This window comes from Dipodomys merriami, unplaced genomic scaffold (genome assembly GCF_024711535.1).
Source record: "Dipodomys merriami isolate MVZ:Mamm:240054 unplaced genomic scaffold, mDipMer1.0.p SCAF_70, whole genome shotgun sequence".
Taxonomy (NCBI): Eukaryota; Metazoa; Chordata; class Mammalia; order Rodentia; family Heteromyidae; genus Dipodomys; species Dipodomys merriami.
This window is the reverse complement of record NW_027206291.1, coordinates 6,991,955-7,011,869: the sequence shown is the minus strand read 5'-3', so window position 1 is coordinate 7,011,869 and position 19,915 is coordinate 6,991,955. Positions and strand designations below refer to the sequence as shown.

General features: G+C 49.9%; 1 protein-coding gene across 3 annotated transcripts in view; it reads left to right on the top strand.

The window, feature by feature from the left end:
- The window catches only part of LOC138817640 (phospholipid-transporting ATPase IH), a 99,691-nt gene that overhangs the window by 41,828 nt on the left and 37,948 nt on the right, over positions 1 to 19,915 (top strand). For all 3 annotated transcript variants that reach the window (XM_070008132.1, XM_070008134.1, XM_070008133.1), the window contains exons 2-10: positions 2,341 to 2,463; positions 8,239 to 8,328; positions 8,771 to 8,851; positions 10,686 to 10,793; positions 13,674 to 13,802; positions 15,513 to 15,616; positions 15,937 to 15,987; positions 19,100 to 19,164; positions 19,721 to 19,802. In XM_070008132.1, coding sequence (XP_069864233.1) covers positions 2,341 to 2,463; positions 8,239 to 8,328; positions 8,771 to 8,851; positions 10,686 to 10,793; positions 13,674 to 13,802; positions 15,513 to 15,616; positions 15,937 to 15,987; positions 19,100 to 19,164; positions 19,721 to 19,802 — 833 coding nt within the window. The remainder of the gene's footprint in view (positions 1 to 2,340; positions 2,464 to 8,238; positions 8,329 to 8,770; positions 8,852 to 10,685; positions 10,794 to 13,673; positions 13,803 to 15,512; positions 15,617 to 15,936; positions 15,988 to 19,099; positions 19,165 to 19,720; positions 19,803 to 19,915) is intronic.

Here is a 19,915-nt window from a genome sequence, read left to right as displayed (position 1 = left end):
GCAAGCAGACTGTGCATCAGAATAATCACTGTGTGTGCCAGCAGATTGTGCATCAGAATAATCACTGTGTGTGCCAGCAGACTGTGTATGGGAATAATCGCCTCCTGTGCCAGCAGACTGTGCATAGGAATAATCACTGTGTGCCAGCAGACTGTGCTAGGAATAATCACTGTGTAAGCAGACTGTGTATAGGAATAATCACTGTGTGCAAGGGACTGACCCTCTTCAGCAGACAGGTGATGGATATGCCTTGTCTGTATCCTGTTCACATGCATGCTGGTGAGCACAGTTGATTGGGCACTGTAACTTCTCACATGTCCAGCACTGATGCTGTCCTCGGCTGTCACCCTGGGGACAGCGAGGAGCCACGGGCATCCTCCAGGTCCCAGGTCCTCTCTTCACCCTTTGGTGGGCCACTGAACACGGCTTTCTTGTGTAGGATTCACCTTGCATCTAACATGCATCTAGTTCATTCTCAAGTGAGTTTTTGTTTTAAGGTCGAGACAAATCCTGCTTCATGCTGCTGGGCAGTGTATTTCCTAATCTGTCTCACAGAAGTAAATCCCACATTTCTTACTTAAAGTGCATGAAGTTGTCATGCTTGAGTTGTTTAATAAGAGCATCTATTTGACAGTGTTAAGGACACAGTGTTAATAAACTGCCTCTGGCTAACAGTGCCTTGCGGGGCCTGCTCCCTCCAACCAGGCTCCTCTCAAAGCTGGTGCAGTAGCAGCCAGGCTCATGGCTATCCTGAAGTTCAGCCGTTGCCTGGCAAACTAAGACTTAAAGGTTGCTGGGAGGGTCAGTCTGTGTTAAGAAGGCAGGCCTGTACTTTTCTTCATAGACTGTCTCTTCACGGTGATGTCCTCCCATGATGAGGAGGAGTGTCTGGCTGCATTCTAGGGAGGGGTTCAGGCTTCTCCTGGCCTGCTGTACATTTGCTTGTGAGCCTCGCCAAGGAAGTTTGGGGTCATGTCACACTTCTTGGCCTCCCTGCAAATTGGCAGGGAAGCCTGTGCCCTGAGCTGAGGCACCAGTGGCCTTTGGCCTGAGTGGGCAGTGCTGTGGGCATCAGATGTGGTAGAAGAACTCCCTCTGAGGAGCCAAGCTGAGGTCTTGCAAAGGAAGAGTGCACCTGGTTTCTGTGGCATGGAGCTCAGGGCTAGCAGAGGCGCAGTCATGCGTGCGACTGTCCCCAGGACCTGAGACGCCTCAGCGGCGCTGGAGGTGACATCCCTTGTCTTTGCTGAGAACCTGGCTGCAGTTCTCAGGGGTGGGTTGATCTGGTTTTTCTGTTAGTACAGACAGTTCTGTAGAAGTCGGCCCTAACATAGGAGGTGCAAGTAGACAGGTATACATCCACTCACTGGGGAAGTCAGACGTTTATGTACCAGCAGTGTGTAGGTTTGGCCCAGCAGGAGGGGCTTCTATCTTCAGAAAGTAGTCAGATAAGTGGGTAGAGGGGCTAATGGTATAAATAAGACCAAGAAGGAGTCGGGGGAGGGTTGCACAGCCACGAGCAGACACATGGCAGTGTTGCTGTCCCCACCCCATTGCTCCTGTGGGCCGTGGGCTGTAGGCGGGGAGAATTCTCCCAGGCATCAGAGGGCCACCAGTGAGAAGCAAAACCTCAGTGGCTTCTGCTCTGCTGGGCCAGGTACTGCCATTGGCTTTGTTCCTGCTGCCTCAGATGCCTCCCTGAGCCGCCGATTGAGGCACCCACCTGTCCAGGGCAGTACAGCCACATGTGGCCCAGACAACACAGGAGGCTCTGAGAGGGGCTTGGTGTTTACCTGTGCGACTTCAGTGCACATGGCTGTGGCCCGTTGGTGGGTGTGGAAAGGCCCTCTGTGAGCCTAAGGGGCTCCTTGCCTCCCTAACGCTGAGCTCTGCCTCTCGTTCTCATTCCAGGAAAGTCTGCTTACTCAACGCTGATGTGCGAGCACAGGTCATTCTTTACCATTTCAAGTTTCTCTTTCGCATGTCATTTGACACCTCCTTCCAAATCATCTTGTCTCTTCCAGAAGCCCCCAGGCTTTGCTGTTGCATGTATTTCAAACATACCCACTCGACTATGTCGAACAGCCAGCTTTTGTAAGACCCGGGGCCTCTCCCTGGGCACAGATGGACACTCCTGTTATCTGCTGTCCACTTGGGGGATGGCCAAGAAACCATTTTGGCAAGTGAGCACTCAAGCTTTTGGAAGGGCTCAAGAGCAGCCGAGGCTCTCCACATACGCAGGCAGGGTCTTTGTTTTAATGCCAGGTACCGGGGTAGGGGCGAGGAGAGGACTTGCGCTGCGGGCTCCAAGGCTCATGCTGACTGCTCTTCCCTCCACAGTGTGCAGGAGAAGAGAACTGGGTGGACAGTCGGACCATCTATGTGGGACACAAGGAACCCCCTCCAGGAGCTGAGGCCTACATTCCACAGAGATACCCCGACAACAGAATTGTCTCCTCCAAGGTAGACTTGTCCTCCGTTTTGCATGGTCCTTCTTGCCACGGGATGAGGCATGTTCTGAGCAGAAACAGCGTTCCTGGTGCTATTAAAATGCTACTCCACTCCATGAGGACCCCAGAGAGCACGGCAGTAACCCCCTTTTCTGTGCACTCGGCAGGCTCCCTTCTCTGTCCATTCAGCAGTAGTTCCCCTTCTTTGTCCACTCGACAGTATGCTCCCTTCTCTGTCCACTCAGCAGGGTTTCTCCTTCTCTGTCCACTCGGCAGTACCCCCTTCTCTGTCCACTTGACAGTACCCCCCTTCTCTCTCCACTCAGCAGTACCCCCCTTCTCTCTCCACTCAGCAGTACCCCCCTTCTCTGTCCACTCAACAGTACCCCCCTTCTCTGTCCACTCAGCAGTACCCCCCTTCTCTGTCCACTCAGCAGGGTTTCCCCTTCTCTGTCCACTCAGCAGTACCCCCCTTCGCTGTCCACTCAACAGTACCCCCCTTCTCTGCCCACTCAACAGTTACCCCCCTTCTCTGCCCACTCAGTAGGCCTCCCTTCTCTGTGCACTCGGCAGGGCCTCCCTTCTCTGTGCACTCAGGGGGCCCCCCACTTCTCTGTCCACTCTGCAGTACCTCCCCTTTTCTGTCCAAATGTCAGGGCCTCACCTTCTGAGGCCCATTCACTTCACACCACCCTTGCATCTTTTCAGCACACCACAGAACTGTCTGGCCAGCCCTATGTACTGACTGCCCTGGGCCAAAATAAGGTAGAGGTAAGAGCGGCCACCACAAGAGAGCAAATGAAGAGAGAGATGCCAGCACTCCCAGCCCTCCCCCCAAACATAGAGAAGAGAGGAATTCTTCCTGGAGTGCCCCGAATGCTGAGGAGGTGTCTGATGGTGTCACACCTACACCTTTTCCTCAGTGGGCGTGGAAGTGCAGACGTGCTTCACATGTAGAAACCAGCTTGGGAAATGGATCTGACAGTGCTGGGTGCAAGTGAGAGGGTGAAGGGTGTTTTTAGATGACACCTCCTCCGAGGCACACAACCCAATCATCTGAGGATGTGTGCATGTGGTGTAGGGGTGTGTGTGTGTGTGTGTGTGTGTGTGTGTGTGTAGGTGTGTAGGTGTGTAGGTGTGTAGGTGTAGAGGGGTGTGTGTGTGTGTGTGTGTGTGTGTGAAGGTGAAGTCCCCAGGGGGAGGCTGCATAATTCCTATGTGTAGACCCACATGTTAGAACGATGTAGTACACACATACTTTCCTGTGTGTAGACCTACTTTGCACACCCTTGGTTTCCTGTGTGTAGACCTACTTTGTACACCCATGGTTTCCTGTGTGTAGACCTGGGAAGCAGGTGCAGTTTGGTCACATGTGGTTCCCAGGTGGGGTCTTCTTAATTCACACCTGGTGTAGTCCCACTTAGCTCACACAGTTTCCTGGATATAGACCTGTGGTGGACTTGCTAAATGCTTTCTGTGAACTTCCAGCGTCCGTTGTGTGTCAGAAAAGGTTATCGTCATTTCAAATCCCATTTTATGGCTGTTTAGATTGTAACAGATGTTTAAAAACTTACAGTAGCTTTCATCTTTTTTGTCCAAGACAAGGACTCAAACTAAGTATCTGATTCATTGGCTGGTGCTCTACCACCTGAGCCAGGCCTCCAACCAGATAATAGCTTTAGTGTAGAAACACAATGTGTAATCTAGAAAAGTATGCCCCAAACAAAATTCCAACCAAAGGAGTGTACTCTGTGATTACAGAAGCTTAGTAAGTGAAGAAGAAATAAATTGAAAAGGAAATTTACATTCAAACACATACCTTCTCCAACCTGTTTATAATCTGAGATACTTTGAAGTAACTCACACTTTTTCTGTGCTTGAATGTGTCTCAGTAACCCATAAGGAAGGGGTCAGAAAACATCCAGAAACCTGATGTATTTCTTAAAATCAGCTCATATCCAAGGCTGGGAACAGGGCTGTTCCATGTGTACAGGGTACACGGGGCTGTGCTGGGTATATGCCTGGCCCTCGCCCATGCCCCAGAGCCTTTTCCTTCCCAGCCATGTCAGCTCCAGTGACAGCCCTTCATTGGTATAGAAAGTTCTGTATAGACTTTTGGGGACGCTGCAGCATTTCCTGACTGACCAAGGTGGGAAACGGAAGAGGGATTTGCTTCTTATAAGCACCTTGCTAGCCAGTCCTTTGCACACCCCACCTTGGCCTCCTCTCCCCCAACGCCACCCACCCCCCACCTACTTTCTCAGTCATTTGAGGCCCATCTATCATTTTTCTGGGCTTATCAAATTCTCCTGCAGGGAGTGGTTTGTACTGACCCTGAGAGGCCTTGTCTTTCTGGCTCCCTGGGGATCCTGAACTGGAAGGCCCTATAAGCTTCTGGTAAAGGAGACCTGCTGGATGTTTGTCCAGGAAGTGCAGAAAACCATCTCTCCTAGAGAGCTCTTCACACCAGGAACCAGTAGAACTAAGTCAACATGAGTGGCCCCAAGGCCAGGCCTGGGCATCAGCAGAGCCCTTGAACAGCTCTGAGCTCAGCCTCTAGTGGGCTCTCAGCATGCCTGAGCACTGAGCACCCCTTACCCTTCAGAAAGGAGAGCTGGCATGAAGTGTTCCCAGAAGGCACAGGGGGCAAGTGTGCTGATCAGATCCGGGAAGGTCTGGCAGACCTCAGGGCGGGGGTGTGGGGTGGGAGTAGGGAGGTGTGGGGGGGAGGGTGGCGCTGGAGCTCAGCTAGTGCTGAGCTGGAGATCAGGGCAAGATGTGAATGTTTTTGCTTAAATAACAGCTCAAGTTATGTGAATATTCTTTAATATGTGAGGTACAACTTTACATCAGATGTGGAGTATATATGTCTTTTGTTGAAAGGAAGTTTTCTGTAACTAATCAGTTTTCAAGTGCCCTAACACCTGACTGGGAGTTTACTCCAGCTAGACCCATGGTGTGGAAGGCCCGTTATGTGAGGACCACTCTTCTCATTTGGAGCACTGCCGTGAGGCACAAATGCAAGCCTTGGTGCTCAGTGACTGGCTGGGGTGTGTTTCCTTTTGGGGGAATCCATGTCTTGCAGAATAAAGAAAGCAAGACCTTGTGATCTCCCCACCGCCCTCTCCTCAACCCTTGCATGTGTAGTACCTCCCCTCCTGAGCCCCTAAGAGGGATGGTTTGCTGCTGCCGTGAAAAATTATCCCAGGCACAAAATACACAGCATTTCTCTGCTTTGCCCTAAGAAAGTTGTAGAACTAAATACCAGCTTACTCTGCACTGTCATTCTGTGCCTTAAAGAAAGCTGAATTTAAATCATTAGGAAATAGAGCATTGCCTCCACTAATGCGCAAATATATTTTACTGACTGATATTTGTATAAATGACTTTCATATTCAGAATTTACTTTGAGTTCCAGAATAACACTATGAAGCCACAAGTACTTATTTCCAAGTAAAGAGACAGAGGCTTCTAGGCCTCTGGAGGGGATTTGCAGCCCTCAGCTGCACTGTCCTGAGCCCACAGTTCCAATGCGGTCTTATGCTCCACCTGTGCCTCCTCACAATGCACCAGCAGTCCAGCATTCGCCCTGCCTCCTGCCTATACATCCACTTCTCTGTAACAGTGAGAGAGATGCCTGATCCACACAGGGTGGGCACCCTGGGGACGTCTTCTCTGCACTGCTCATGCCCTGGCTTTTGAGTGGGCCAGAATCCAGTCTCCTGGATCTTCTAGACAGTCAGGTGCACACCTGTGGGATTGGATCCGCTTCAGACAGATGATACCCCAGGCTTCCTGGTGCTTATCTTGCTGGCAGAGTACAGCTTCCAGTTCCCCCCAGGCCTCATTCCATGTGACTGTGAGATCACGGGTAGAAAAGCTGGGGCCTCTACAGGCCACACTCCAGACCAGTAACATGAAACCAGAGATTGGCTTACCAAGGAGCAGGTGGCTGTAGGCACCCGCTCAGTGCTGGCATAGCACTTGTAGCTTAGGGAAGAAAATGGCCTTGTAGACCTAGAGGTGAGTCTTTTGACTTGTCTCGTGATTCAAGTGCCTTGAAAGGTCTGTGCAGAAAGAATATCTGTGGTCTCCCGACTTCTTACGCTTGCTTCCTTACCATCGAAATAGCCATGGCTTTGATACCAGAGTTTTTCCAGGATTAAATAGTTCTCTGATGATATCAGAGTAGCAGTAGGAAGGACTTGTTACCCAAATGCAGGTCAGTGTAGACATTGCATGGTGGCCCACCTGCCTAGACAGATACTTCAACTATGACCATTCAGCCATGGTCAGTTTTCCAGTAAAATGCTGGTGTTGTTTTATTTCGGCCTACCTTGACCATTTTCTGTGTACTTGCAGAAGGTTAGATGATTTCTTCTACAGCATTTCAGGTTAGCACTGGTAACTGTATGATTTACTCTTACCTTCAGGGCTCGCTCAGAACCGATGGACAGTTTAGTGGCTTTTAATTCCACAGTGGTCCTGGTTCCTTGATAGGTGTTAGAATTTGGGGTTCAGGGGTCCTAGAACAGTAACACACAGCTGGCGAGGGCATGGGAATCTGCTTTTCACATGGCTGTTCTGTGCGCCCCTGCTGTGGTGCTGTGGGCCGTGCAGGTGGGAGCTTGCTTGGCTCTGCCTCAGCGTGTCCTTTACCCCAAGTGCAGTTTTGCAGAGCCCATCAGCCAGATTGTGGCTCTGGCACAAAACAAGTTTACCTTGCAGTAAGCAGTTGAGCCACCACTAGGACCTCAAAACTAAGTGTCCTTACATCTGCCGCAGCTCCGCAGCGCTCCCACAGACTCAAAGCACCTTTGCAGGTCCTTCTACAGCTGCGTAGATCTATTTCTCTGCACTGATAAAAACCCCAGCCTGGAAGTGGCGCTGTGACTCAAGTGGTAGAGTGCTAGCGTTGAGCTGAAGAGCTCAGGGACAGCACCCCGGCCCAGAGTTCAAGCCCCACAACTGACAAAAAAAAAAAAAAAAACAGTCTTCCCTTGTTCTCTGGCCTCTACTTACAATCCATTTCATTCTCAGATACATGTTCCTTTGTGGGAGGTTCATTTCTGTATTTTGTTTGAGTTTGGCAGGTGAATAAATTTGATCTGCATCTAGAAGAACGTAGAAGGTGATATTTTATCTCACGCATATTGTTATAACGTCTTCATACGGAAACTTGTAAGCCGGCAGTTCCCACATCGCCACCCCTTCTCTTTTAGAGCCTAAGATCACATAGAAGGAATCCTAGACCCCAGATGACTGTCACCTGAAACATTCCAGTGGGTAAAAGATGGAATGTTAATGTTACTCTTTCTCTTGATGTGCCTTTGTTACTGAGTGAATGCATTCTAGACATCTGGGGAGGTGTTTCAGTTAATTAATGAGTGGAAGGTTGTGCCCTGGATGAGGAGACTTAGGATGGCTTCCTGGAGAGGGGTCTAAGCTATTCCATTTCGGAAATATATGAAGACTAAGAGATATCCATTACAGATCATATCTGTTAAGAGATTATTCTTCTTTTAAGAGAAGAGCTACTTTGTATTTATTTTATCTTGAGTCCTTGAAAATCAGGTAATTTGCATATGTAGTTTTGGAATACACCTTCTTAAATAAGTTTTGGGGAGTTAACACAGATAAAATGTCAGAAATCAATTTTGAATGAAGAATTGGTGCCTAAAACTGAAATTTCCTCTGAAATCCACCACTGCTCATTATACTCTAGAAGAACACTACCCGAAAGTAGAATCTGCTGCAAGTGACTTACTGTTGCTTTTCTTTTACACAGTACACATTTTGGAACTTCATTCCCAAGAACTTATTTGAACAATTCAGGAGAATAGCCAACTTTTATTTTCTCATCATCTTTCTCGTACAGGTAAGGCAGTCCTAGTTTTCCATCTCATCAAATGTAAATCTAATTAAGTGACTTTGATTCTCAACTGATTGCCATACAGATTGCTAATAAAAAGATCAGGGACTCAAGGCCTCTTGTCTACAGTTCACCCAGTCCATTCTTTGAGGCTTATCTCAGTGAAAGTACACATGAGATAAGAGCACTGTGTGCACACAGGCATCTGAGTGGTGCGTGTCATGAGTTAAATGTATCAGCACATCAGACTTGCGTCTTTGCCACATGTTAAACCTGGTTCTTCAGCACACCTCTTAAGGGGCTTCCCTGGCTGCAGCAAGACAATGGGGAGTCAGCAGAGTGATTGAATTAGGCACAAGCAGCAAGAGGTGGCTGTGGTACCTGGCAGTGGGCTATCAAGGTCGCTGGCAATATCACTGATGGGTGTTTTGCTCTCTCCTCACTGCAGTTGATCATCGACACCCCCACAAGTCCAGTGACCAGTGGGCTCCCTCTCTTCTTTGTCATCACCGTCACCGCCATCAAGCAGGTAAGAAGTTCATGGACTAGAGAAAGGCAGTGCCAGCCTTGGCACATGTCAAGGAAGCCTTCCATTCAGATCTACAGTCTGGTTTGTTTCAGCTAGCTCATAGAAAAGTTAAATTGTAGAGGTTTATTTTTCAATTGCTTTGGATTACTGTTTGAATTAAAATCAAAGAGCTAGTTACTAGCTCTGCCTCCTGAGCCAACCAGAGACTGCCACAAGTCAGACACTGCAGAGTTGTGAGGCCTGCACTGTCTCTCCCAAAGCCTGCTCCTGCTGATAACGTAGCACCACTTTCTGTAGGTTTATCAGGTCGTAGTTCATCTTAGGAACAAGCGATGTTTGTGTTAGAAAAGTGGGATATCCCATGTTAGGAAAGAGTGAAGTCCTGTGTTGGAATGAACAGTGTTCTGTGTTAGGAGCATCTTTAGATCCTTCATCCGTGTTAAGTTGTGCTTTGTCTTCCTCTGGACAAGTCACTTGTGGAATTGTCATGCATTCTTGGTAGGAGGCGCTTGCCTACTGCAAACCACTTATCCTGGAAATTGGAATTTCAGGTCATTTTTCACTTGAGTCATCTGGGCAATTTATAGAATGGCAGCTTCTAACTCAGTTCTAGGGCCTTGTGCTTGGTGGACTGGTATTTTATTGCTGAGCCACATTTCCACCCCTGACTTTCCCTGGTCACTTTTAGGCTAGGTTCTCACTTCTTATAAGCTTTCCTCCATAGAATGAAGTCACAGACTTTTCCGCCTGGGGTAACTGGAGCCATGACCCTCCTGGTCCAGCTCCCTGAGTGACTTAGGATAACAGGTGCACATCACTCTGCCTTACTTAGCAGAGCCCCTCCCTTTCCTCTCTGCAGTACTGGGGTTTTGAACTCAGGACCTCATGCTTGCTAAGCAGGCATTTTACTACTGCTGAACCATACCTCTAGCCTTAATTTCTGCTGGTTATTTTTGAGTGCTATTTTGAGGGTCTTATTTCCTGGGTTCAGTACACCTATATTAGGCTTCCAGTAGCCAAGATGACAGGCGAATGCCTATCCTGGTCTTTGTTGAGACAGTTCTCTCAAACTTTTTTCTTTTCTGTCAGGCTGGCCTTAAACTACAAACCCTAGTAATCTCAGCTTTCAAGTAGCCACATTACAGGTGTGCACTACAGCACTTGGCTTTGCCTGAAATACTGTTGCATAGACATGGAATGAGTATAGCCCTCAGTCAAGAGGTAGTGTGGAGACATTGCCACGATTTGCTCTGATTTGTAACAGGTGTGGATGGTCCATGTTCCCTGAGGGGGGAGTGGTGTGTGTGTGTGTGGAGGTGTGTTGTGTTCTCCCACTGGGAGTTCAGACCCTAACTTGTTTTTTTTTAGAACACAATTGTGCAGAGTATTCCAGTTACTGTGAACTCATTTTGTGTCTCATCTGACAGTAATCTGGAAATACAGGTTTGAAAACAATACCTGTCTTTCCCAGGCCTATTCTGATGGCTATCCCAGTCCTGTTCTGTTGGCTTGTGGAGGTGTGCGGCACAAATAGGGGTGAGCGTGGTGGGCAGACACCATCACCTGTGACCGAGGAACCAATCAGATCACTGTGTCACAGCCGAGGGCTAAGAGTCCTGCCCAACTTTTGACTCAGACACTTCCTTTTTAGGAATTTATCTTGAGGAGATGTCATGGGTCATGTCACAAACGTGTAGTTATAAACACTTGGATCATATTTCTAATCTCATGAACATAAAGCAAGTCAAAGTATGGTGGGGAAATGTCTTGGTGTGTCCAGCAGACCATGTGGAGTACATGTTTGTGCAGCTAACTTGGGGGTGTCTCTTTTCAGGGTTATGAAGACTGGCTTCGTCACAAGGCAGATAATGCTATGAACCAGTGTCCTGTGCACTTCATCCAGCATGGCAAGCTGGTTCGGAAGCAGAGCCGGAAGCTGAGGGTAATGCACCATGCATGCACCTGGCTTAACCGCAGCTTTCAAAGGAACTTGGAAGTGTCCTATGAATATAACATATCGCTGAAGGTTTTGTGTGTGTTTTGATTATTTAGTGGGTCACATTTGGGCCTATCTGACCATTCAGAAGTACCTGTGTGTACAGAAATGCCTGTATGTGCACAAGTGACTCTGTGTGTGTGTGTGTGTGTGTGTGTGTGTGTGTGTGTGTGTGTGTGTGTGTGTGTGTGTGTGTGTGTGTGTGTGTGTGTGTGTGTGTGTGTGTGTGTGTGTGTGTGTGTGTGTGTTGCATGCGCGCAGAGAATAAGAGTTCCAAAGCTTGTCCCAGTGTAAGTAAACCCATTACTTCAGTCCTGACCAGACTGTGAACTCAGATTCCATTCCCCAGCTTTATCTCCAGCCACCTCTTCCTCCATATACACCTTGCCCTGTGCAGGCCTCACCCCACACTCTTGTCCTACAGCTCTGTCCTGTGTCCTGGCTGCTTGCCTGATGGAGTGATTGGGATCAAATCAGAGAGCATGGCAGTCCCAGGGAAAGACGTCTCCTCTTAGCCTAGCATGACAGCTGGACAGCTGGTCATCCTCAGGGTGTGTCTTGGGCCAGCCACAGCTCCCTACCCCACCACCACACATTTGCTCTGTGTATGGTGGGATGACGCGATCACAAACACCCCCAGGGCAGCACAGGGCTGTGTGTTAGTGTGTGTTGGTGCATTACTCTTGTTTCTAAGTAGCATCATGTTTGTGCTGCTAAGGGCGCTTTCCCTTTGGTGGGCCAGCTTGGGGTGTTTTCCCAGTGTCATGGAGTTAGATGACCACTGGGCTGGAACCAGACAACACGTCTACATCAACAAACTCAGAGTCGAGGCTTGGTGCAGTCCGTGTAATGACGGCATTTCCTGGCAGACACCTGTGCTTCTAGATATACATCCTTCTTTATAAAGCAGGATGCAGAGAAGGGAATGTTTGGGGTCTGGGGTTTGTAGCTGAACAAGTAAGCCAGCTGCCTTTGCCTTTGAAGGTACGAGAGGGTACTCGGAAATTAGCCCTTCTTGACGTTTTGTTTTGGATGGTTATGGTATCATGGGTGGTCATGGTGGGCAGGACTAGGCCCCGGGGAGCCTGCTCCAGTCTGTTCTCTCTCTTGGATTTGGTCATTTCTGGTCACACTGTCAACATTGCAGGACTGCCATTCCAAGGGGGCCTTCCCCCTTCCTCCACCCCAGCCTCTCGTCTGGCCTGTGTGGCCTCCCCTTTCCCCTCTGCCCCAGTGAGTTCCGCCCTTGGTGTCCACACAGCCAAGCTGGGAGTCACTTGCTGCTCAAGGGGCGTGAGGTGTTTCTGCTTTTGCTGTAACCAGAGGGTGTTGTGTGAAGACAGACTTTGTGTCTTTGGATTGGAGGCTGGGGCTTGGCTGCCCCACTCTTTGGGAGGCTGTGCTTTGGCTCAGGAGGAATGTCCTGGCGCTCCTGCTGTGGCTGCCACTTAGGGTTCCCACAGCATGAAGAGCCACCGTGCGGCCCCAACCAACCTGGAGGCTCTGCTTTTGCCCTAGACACCCGCTCACTTCAAGGGTGTGAGGACCGTGGCTAGCCTTCCCGGTGCCCAACCACCCTGGACTCCTCATGCTGTGGCTGTCCCTTTGTTCTCCTGCCTGCTAGTAGGCAGTGGAGGTTCTGTCACCTTTTTGAGTGTGTGTTCCATCATGTGACATATAGTGCTTTGCAGAGCAGAAGCTTTAACTTGAAGAAGTCTGACTTCTCAGCTTCCCCATAAGGCTCTGTTTTCCAGGTGTGAAACACCCAGGTGTTTGACCTTGTCTTGTTCTTCTAAACACCTGTGGTTTCATATTTTACATGTTAATGTTTCTGGTCCCAGTTGAGTGAGGCTCTGATGTGGGAGTTTGGTCAAGGGTCCTGTTAGCTCCAGCATCATTTGTGAACGTGCAGTCTGCACCAGTCCTGAGGACCAGGCCCTTCCCTGAGGTGTCTCATGGTGCTCACAATGCTCACTGTGCTCACCATGCAGACAGTGTCTGTGCTGTCCCACCCCACTGCCCACCGCTCCTCCAGGATCATCTCAGCTGGTTATGGCCTGTGCCTTTCCATTTGCATTTCATAGTAGCTCATCTGCTCTGAATCCTGGGTGGGATTTGATGGAAGGTTCTCCAGAGGTCTATTTTGGAATGTGTGCATGTTGTGGTGAGCCTCATTTGCAGGTAGACAAGAGCTAGGAGCCCCAGGAGCAGCAGCAAGGCTGTCCAAGGAGGCCTCACAGCCATTGCTCCCCCTGATCACTGGGGTTCAGTGATTGCTTGCCTTCCAAATCACACCTGTTTCCCTGGCATTGGACGACTCTTGGAGGGGCCCTTGTCCCCACCCTCAGCTGTCAAGAAGATCCCCTCCCTGGGGATGTAAAGCCTAGGGAATGACTTCCTTTTGAAGTCTGTGTGATTCTCTGCTGTGGCTGCTCCTCCCCTTGGGAGGCAGGGGGGAGGGGGAGGGAGTGGTCTGCTCACAAGGTGCTGAGAACTCTCACACCTGCTGTCAACATCCTCCTGAGTGACACTTCCCTCTCCACCCTTCATCAGACATTGGAGTTCCTCATATTTGGTCCAGATTAGCAATGGCCATGCTAGAGTGAGTGGTCCATCTAACAGGATTTCGTTGTACCCAGTCTCCCTGGTGTGCCGTGGGGCTTCTGAGCCAATGGTGTGGTATCAAGTGAGAACTGAACACCACAGAGGAAAGAACTCCAGCACAGGGGGCCATCCTGCGAGGGGGCTCCAGCCCAGCCTGTGAAGGGGACTCGTGGCCCTTTCTCCCCATCCCATGATGGGGCTCCGCTCCCCTCTGTCTTTCAGGTCGGGGACATCGTCATGGTCAAGGAGGATGAGACCTTCCCCTGTGACTTGATCTTCCTTTCCAGCAACCGAGCCGACGGGACCTGCCACGTCACCACCGCCAGCCTCGACGGAGAGTCCAGTCATAAAGTAACGTGCCTGTGTTGGGTGCAGTCAGAGTTTCAGCAGCTAGCCAAGCTGCTGGTGGGGACCTGGCCGCTATGTGCAGATGCTGTTGGTGTCTGCGGGGGCCTGGACTTGCACCTGCCAGCTTTCCTCCCATTTTTCCACTCAGCATCTGTAACTACTGCTAGCTCTGGTGGTTTGGGGCTGGGAAGGTGGCTCAGTGGTAGAGTGCTTGCCTTGCATGCCAGAGGCCCTGGGTTCGATTCCTCAGCACCACATAAGCAAAAAAGAAAAAAAGCCGGGAGTGGCACTGTGACTCAAGTGGTAGAGTGCTAGCCTTGAGCTGAAGAGCTGAGGGACAGCGCCCAGGCCCAGAGTTCAGGCCCCACTACAAGACCCCCCCCAAAAAAAAAGAAATGGTTGCCATGTTAGCCCAGGTCATTTAGTAGCAAAATGGACAGATGGATCTTTAAAGGTTTCTACTTTACTAGTCAAAATTGGTATCTTTCCTAGCATAGGATTGGGTGGAAAGTCACACAGTTATAGATTTTTGCCTGAGTGTTCTACAGTAAGTATCTTTTTGCTAAAAATGTTCTTAAAAGGATTTTCTAAAGCTGTAATTAGTTTGTCACACTTGGTATAGAATTCTACATGGGCAGAATTCTATATACGCTACAGAAGTTTTAATTGACAATCATAGAAAAAAACGTAGCGCTGTTTATCTTCCAGGATGTCTTCTCTTTGCTTAAAAGGTCTGGATGTTCCCAAGCTGAGGAAAGTGAGAATAGCTCACGAATCTGCAGGTCCAAAACAGTGCTTATATAGTCCCTGTCAGTGAGGCAGCTTCTTCTACAGATGGGGACACTGTCTTCACAGAACACCAGCAGATGTGCCAGTCTCTCATGCAGTAGTTCATATCATTGTAGAAAGTCCTTGGGATTTTTAGTGTTTATTTTCACATTTTCTCTATAGCGTATCCCAAGGGAGTGAACCTTCTGCCATAAGCACTTGCACATTGCAGGACTTCCACTGGACGTGGAGGGGGGGGCCCTAGATGAAGGGAGGATTTATTCTGAGCCTGAGAAGAGGCCTGATCCAGCCTTCAAGACTATGGGAGCCACTGGCGCTCTGTTTTCCAAGGACTGCTGTTTGGACTGGTCCCAGGGAAACCATTGCTGGTCCAGTGGAAGGCTTAAAGGTGTCTAACGCTCTGTTAGCACACTGCTGGAGATGAAGCAGGGGGCTATTGTCCCATTTGGGAGCTGAATGTGTTAGAATGGTTGTTGTATGCTAGCTGCTAGTGTGTTTGTACTTAGCATCCTACCTGTGCCATTGGTGCATTCTGAGGACTACAGTTGAACCATAGCCTTGAAGACAGAGCAGGACAGAGGAGTCCCTGGATGTCTTAACTCTGGGGAGTCCTGCGCTACTCTTGAGACTTGAGTGGGCTTTTCACCCTGTCTGACTTCTCACATCTGTGTAAGGGGGACAGAGCTGATTGTCAAGGCCTGTTGTGAAGATAAGAGAACTTCCCAAAGTGCTGCGGAATCTCTAACTCTCCATCCTGATCTAACAAAGGGCTAGCCTAGGAATCCTTCAAAACCTGTCCTCTGGGGTGCAGTGGGAGGTGGCCGCGGCCTGGTGGTCCTCATGTGGCCCCTGGGGTCAGACGGTGCCCCAGCAGCCTGGGTGGAGCGATGCAGGCTGTGAGCTGGTGTTGTCATCTGCCTGCAGACCCACTATGCGGTGCCGGACACCAAGGGCTTCCACACGGAGGAGGATGTCGACAGGCTGCATGCCACCATTGAGTGCGAGCAGCCACAGCCCGACCTCTACAAGTAAGTTCACCCCACCTTGGAGAGCACGGCCTGCAGACGTGGGCCGCCAGTCTCTGTGGACAGGCAGCTCCACTACAAATTCCAGGCAGTGTCCACACATACCCCAGCGGCCTGCAGGTTAAACTTAGGGGAGGAAGGCTGCTCCCTGTCCAGGCAGTTTGTCAAGAAATGGTTGAGGAGCATCTAAGCCCTGGCAGGTTTGCTGAGGAGGGGAATGACCTTTCCACAGGCATCTGTTCTCAATGGGGCCTGCCTGACAAGAGTGCACCCCTGAGGGGCCCCTTCCCCGCGAGTCATTAACCGGGCTTCTCTGTTGCCAGGTTTGTGGGACGCATCAATGTTTACAATGAGCAGCACGACCCTGTGGTGAGGTGAGTCGTGGGAATCCTGGCAGCACTGTGGTATGAGGAGCTCCTTCTTGTCTTGGTCTGAGCGTCTCCTCTTGCTGATCTGTTCTGTTTGGAAAGTAGGATTCAGCCTCACAGAGAACAGGCTCTGTTCTCAGTCCTGAGTTTGTCTTTGCTTGTGTGTTGGAATAATGATGCTCCACAAGACTGCCCAGAGTGGCCACCTGGGCAGGGCACAGAGCCATGCATTGTGTGTGACAAGACTTATGCTGCGAAGTTGGTTTCCACTTGGGAGGCCATTTTATCAGATGTGTTAGTATACTTGGGCTGGTCACTAGAGCAGGTCTTACTCGAAGCTCTCGCCAGCCCACATAGGAAGGTAGGTAGCTGCTGCCTGTCAGGAGGCAGGTGGATGGCCATTGTTGGGTGTGCTGTCCCTCAGGCTGGTGGATGACCATTGCAGGGTGAGCTGTCCATCGCAGGGTCTGTGTCAACACTGCAGTCCCCCACTGTGCATCCACAGCTCCACATCACCTTCAGATGTCCAGCTGAGAGCTACCCGCTTCCCTTTTCCATCTGATGCTGTTTTGAGTCTAGCAGTTATTTATAAAATGATAACTTGCATTTTTAGTTTAGGAAATTAGCCTATAAGTAGGTTTTAAAAAAGAAATGTCAGGTAATGAGTACATGTCTTTTTGGACAATGTCATGCTTTCCATCACTTCCTATTTCCCCGTCCTGTCCCTGCCCTCAAAATGCATAGTGCATTTTCCACATCATGTTTACCGAGTGCCATGCCTGAGGTTGATCATCCGAGTGCCATGCCTGCAGTTGTTCATCTGTCCTCCCTCCCGTTACCAGCCTTCTTTAGACCCCTGCAAAAGTGTAGCAGGCTTCAAAGCTGCTTCTCCATAAACAGAGAATTTTTCCTTAGATTCAAGCGGTTTCTATATCCTCAATACTGTTATTATCGTATATTAAAATGTTTTCTCAGAAGTAGAAACACTGCAAAATAGTTACCAAAATATCCCTTGGTCCCTAGGGATTGCCTCCCATGGGGCTCAGAGCTGTTGTTTCAAGGAAGCAATTTGCCTTCCACGTGTTCCATTGTCACCCAGCACAGTGGGTGGCTGTTAGCACCATACCTCTCCAGATGTATTAGAGATGTTGCTGTGTTCTTCCTCAGTATATATTATTGCAGAATCGCTTGTGTTTCTCTGTTCTTTGTGGTGCTCTGTTTTCTTTTGTTTCCTGCTACCAAGTTTTTTGTTTTGTTTTGTTTTGTTTTTGCTGGTCGTGGGGCCTGAACTCTGGGCCTGGGCACTATCCCTTAGCTCTTCAGCTCAAGGCTAGCGCTCTACCACTTGAGCCACAACACCACTTCTGGCTTTTTCTGCTTATGTGGTGCTGAAGAATCGAACCCAGGGCCTCATGTATGCAAGGCAAGCACTCTTCCACTGAGCCACCTTCCCAGCCCTGCTACCAAGTTTTGAACTGAGGAACTCACATGTGCTAGTCAATCACTTTGTCCCTTAAGCCATGTTCCCTGCCCTTTGATGCATGTGTTATTTTTCAGACCAGGTCTCACTTTTCCCTGATTGGTTTGGGACTTGTTTCCTGCCTCTACCTCAAGGCACTTTAAGCATGCAGCGTTTACATGGCTAGTTTGAGTTGATAGGTTAATCCCTATGGGCCTTGGGATAGATCTAGAGTCAGCCCTGCCAACCAGGTTCTGTGTGGAGACATGCTCCCTGCCCGTGGGGAGGGGCCCACGGGTGCCATGTTACCCAACCTTTAGTTTACCCAACCTTTAGTGTTGATATTGATGCTACTCAGTAAACTTTGAATATTTGAATCTTTAAAGATGCTCATAATGCTGGAAGAAACTGACTATTTTGAGTTACTCACTTCTTAGTCCCCTCAAGTGTATTTCTTCTTCCATCTGTCCAAACTAGAAGCAAGTTCTTGGTTGAGTCTCTTATTTTTAGACTTCCCAGAGACCCATTTTAAATGGGCCATTTGTTTTCATTAACGCCTATGACATGAATTATTGTAAGTGTATTGCTAACAGAAGCTGACAGCCCTGTGCAGCTCAGGGAGCCACATCTTCAGAGGTGGTCAGGCAGAGGGAACGGGCTGCCAGCTGCCAGCCACAGCCATACCTCCCTGGGGTACCCCAGCAGGCAGCCCCTACCGTGCTTCCAGCTGGGTGCTGGCTGAGCTGCCTTGGCTGGATGCACTGGCTGCATGTTAAGGTTGTGATACTCAAGTTCTCAACCACATTAAAACGAAATTAAATACAAACCAAAAACAGCAAAGACAAACCTCTGCAAATACTTGTCAACTCTCTGCCTCTGCCCTCCAGAGAGACCAAGAAGGTGTTAGTAATAGGGAAATTTGTACATTTGAATGTACTTCTAAAGAGAACAGGAGGAACCGATGTTTCCAGCCCCCAGGTACTGGCTTCCCCTGGCACAGCTCGGAGCTGCCTCTGTGGCTCACTGCCCAGGGCCGGCCAGCACTGTCTCCTAGAGTGTGTTTAGGATCCTTGGCTGTGGCTCGTTCCCCAAGGCAGCCAGGTATGGATTATAGCCACACGCGTGACAGCAATGGCCTCCTAGCCTTATCCTGCCCTGCCCTTATCCTTAACATGATGGAGCCAAGCAGGACTCCTGAGTGTCATGAGGATAAGACAGAAATAACTGAGGGGTGAACGAAACTCTGCAGAAGATCCTGAGATCCCTTAGCATAGCCGTTCTCAAACTTCAGCTGGTTGGGGGAGGACTGGTCCCACCTCAGGGTCACTGTTGAAGGTTGGGGGTGACAATTCTGATGTGGCCCAGGTACTGCTAACTGGCCCACCAGAAGGAATCTGACGTGTGACCTCGAGCAGGAGTGCTGTCAAAACTTTTAGATGCCCGGTCAGAGACCTTGTCCTGCTTCCCTGCTCTCCTGGTGATGGGGCTACTGTTGCCACAAGTCACTATCCCCAGAAAGAGCCTGCATGCCTCACACAGCCCTGTGGCGAGGCCAGGCTGACTGGGGGGGTGGGGGGAGGGTGGGGGTGGAGTGTTCTCATGGAAGGCACGGCCTCTGAAGATGGTTTCCCTCACACTCTCTCATCCTTGTCTTCTCAGGCCACTGGGGTCAGAAAACTTGCTTCTCCGAGGAGCCACGCTCAAGAATACGGAGAAGATCTTCGGTAAATATTCCAGTTAGTTAGTGACTTACAATAGCTTGTAAAGTTAACATTCCACCAAGCAAGCCTGCAACCTTCAGCGTAGTCTAGGTGCACTGCTTCCAGGTACAGTGCTTCGGAGTGCAGAGCCCGGCACAGGACCCGCCTCTCCAGGAAGCCTTGGGGGGTGGCGGGGGGGGGGCGGGAAATGGGACTAAGCCACCAAACAGGACGCAGAGGGCAAGCGTGGAAACCGACAGTTATGTCCTTGAAGAGATTCACACAACTCCAGCCCAGAGGAACTTGCTTTAGGTCTGCATGCCTTCTCTGGTATCCCCACTTCTATGTGCTGTTGTCTGTTTTCATGAAAAGTACAAATGTGGCCACGGTCAGAAAACTCAGTACGTTAACATCTGAATTTAAACAATTAGAGCAGACTTCAGAACTCTGTCTGAAATGTCCTGTCCCATGACTAACCGACAGTTTGCCTACCTGGGAAATGAGAAGTGCAGCTGGTTCCCCCGTGGGCGACGTGGGGCTCGCGGCGGTCCAGGTGCCAAGTTCAGCCCTCTGCTTCCAGGTGTGGCAATCTACACAGGCATGGAGACCAAGATGGCCTTGAACTATCAGTCCAAGTCCCAGAAGCGCTCTGCTGTGGAAAAGTAAGGTCCCTCCCCTTCCCTGTCACTGCTATTGGCCATCGCTAAGTGCTGTACACAGTGTTTCCCCTGACCTGTTCCTTTCCTCCAAGGTCCTGACCCCTGCAGAGCTGATT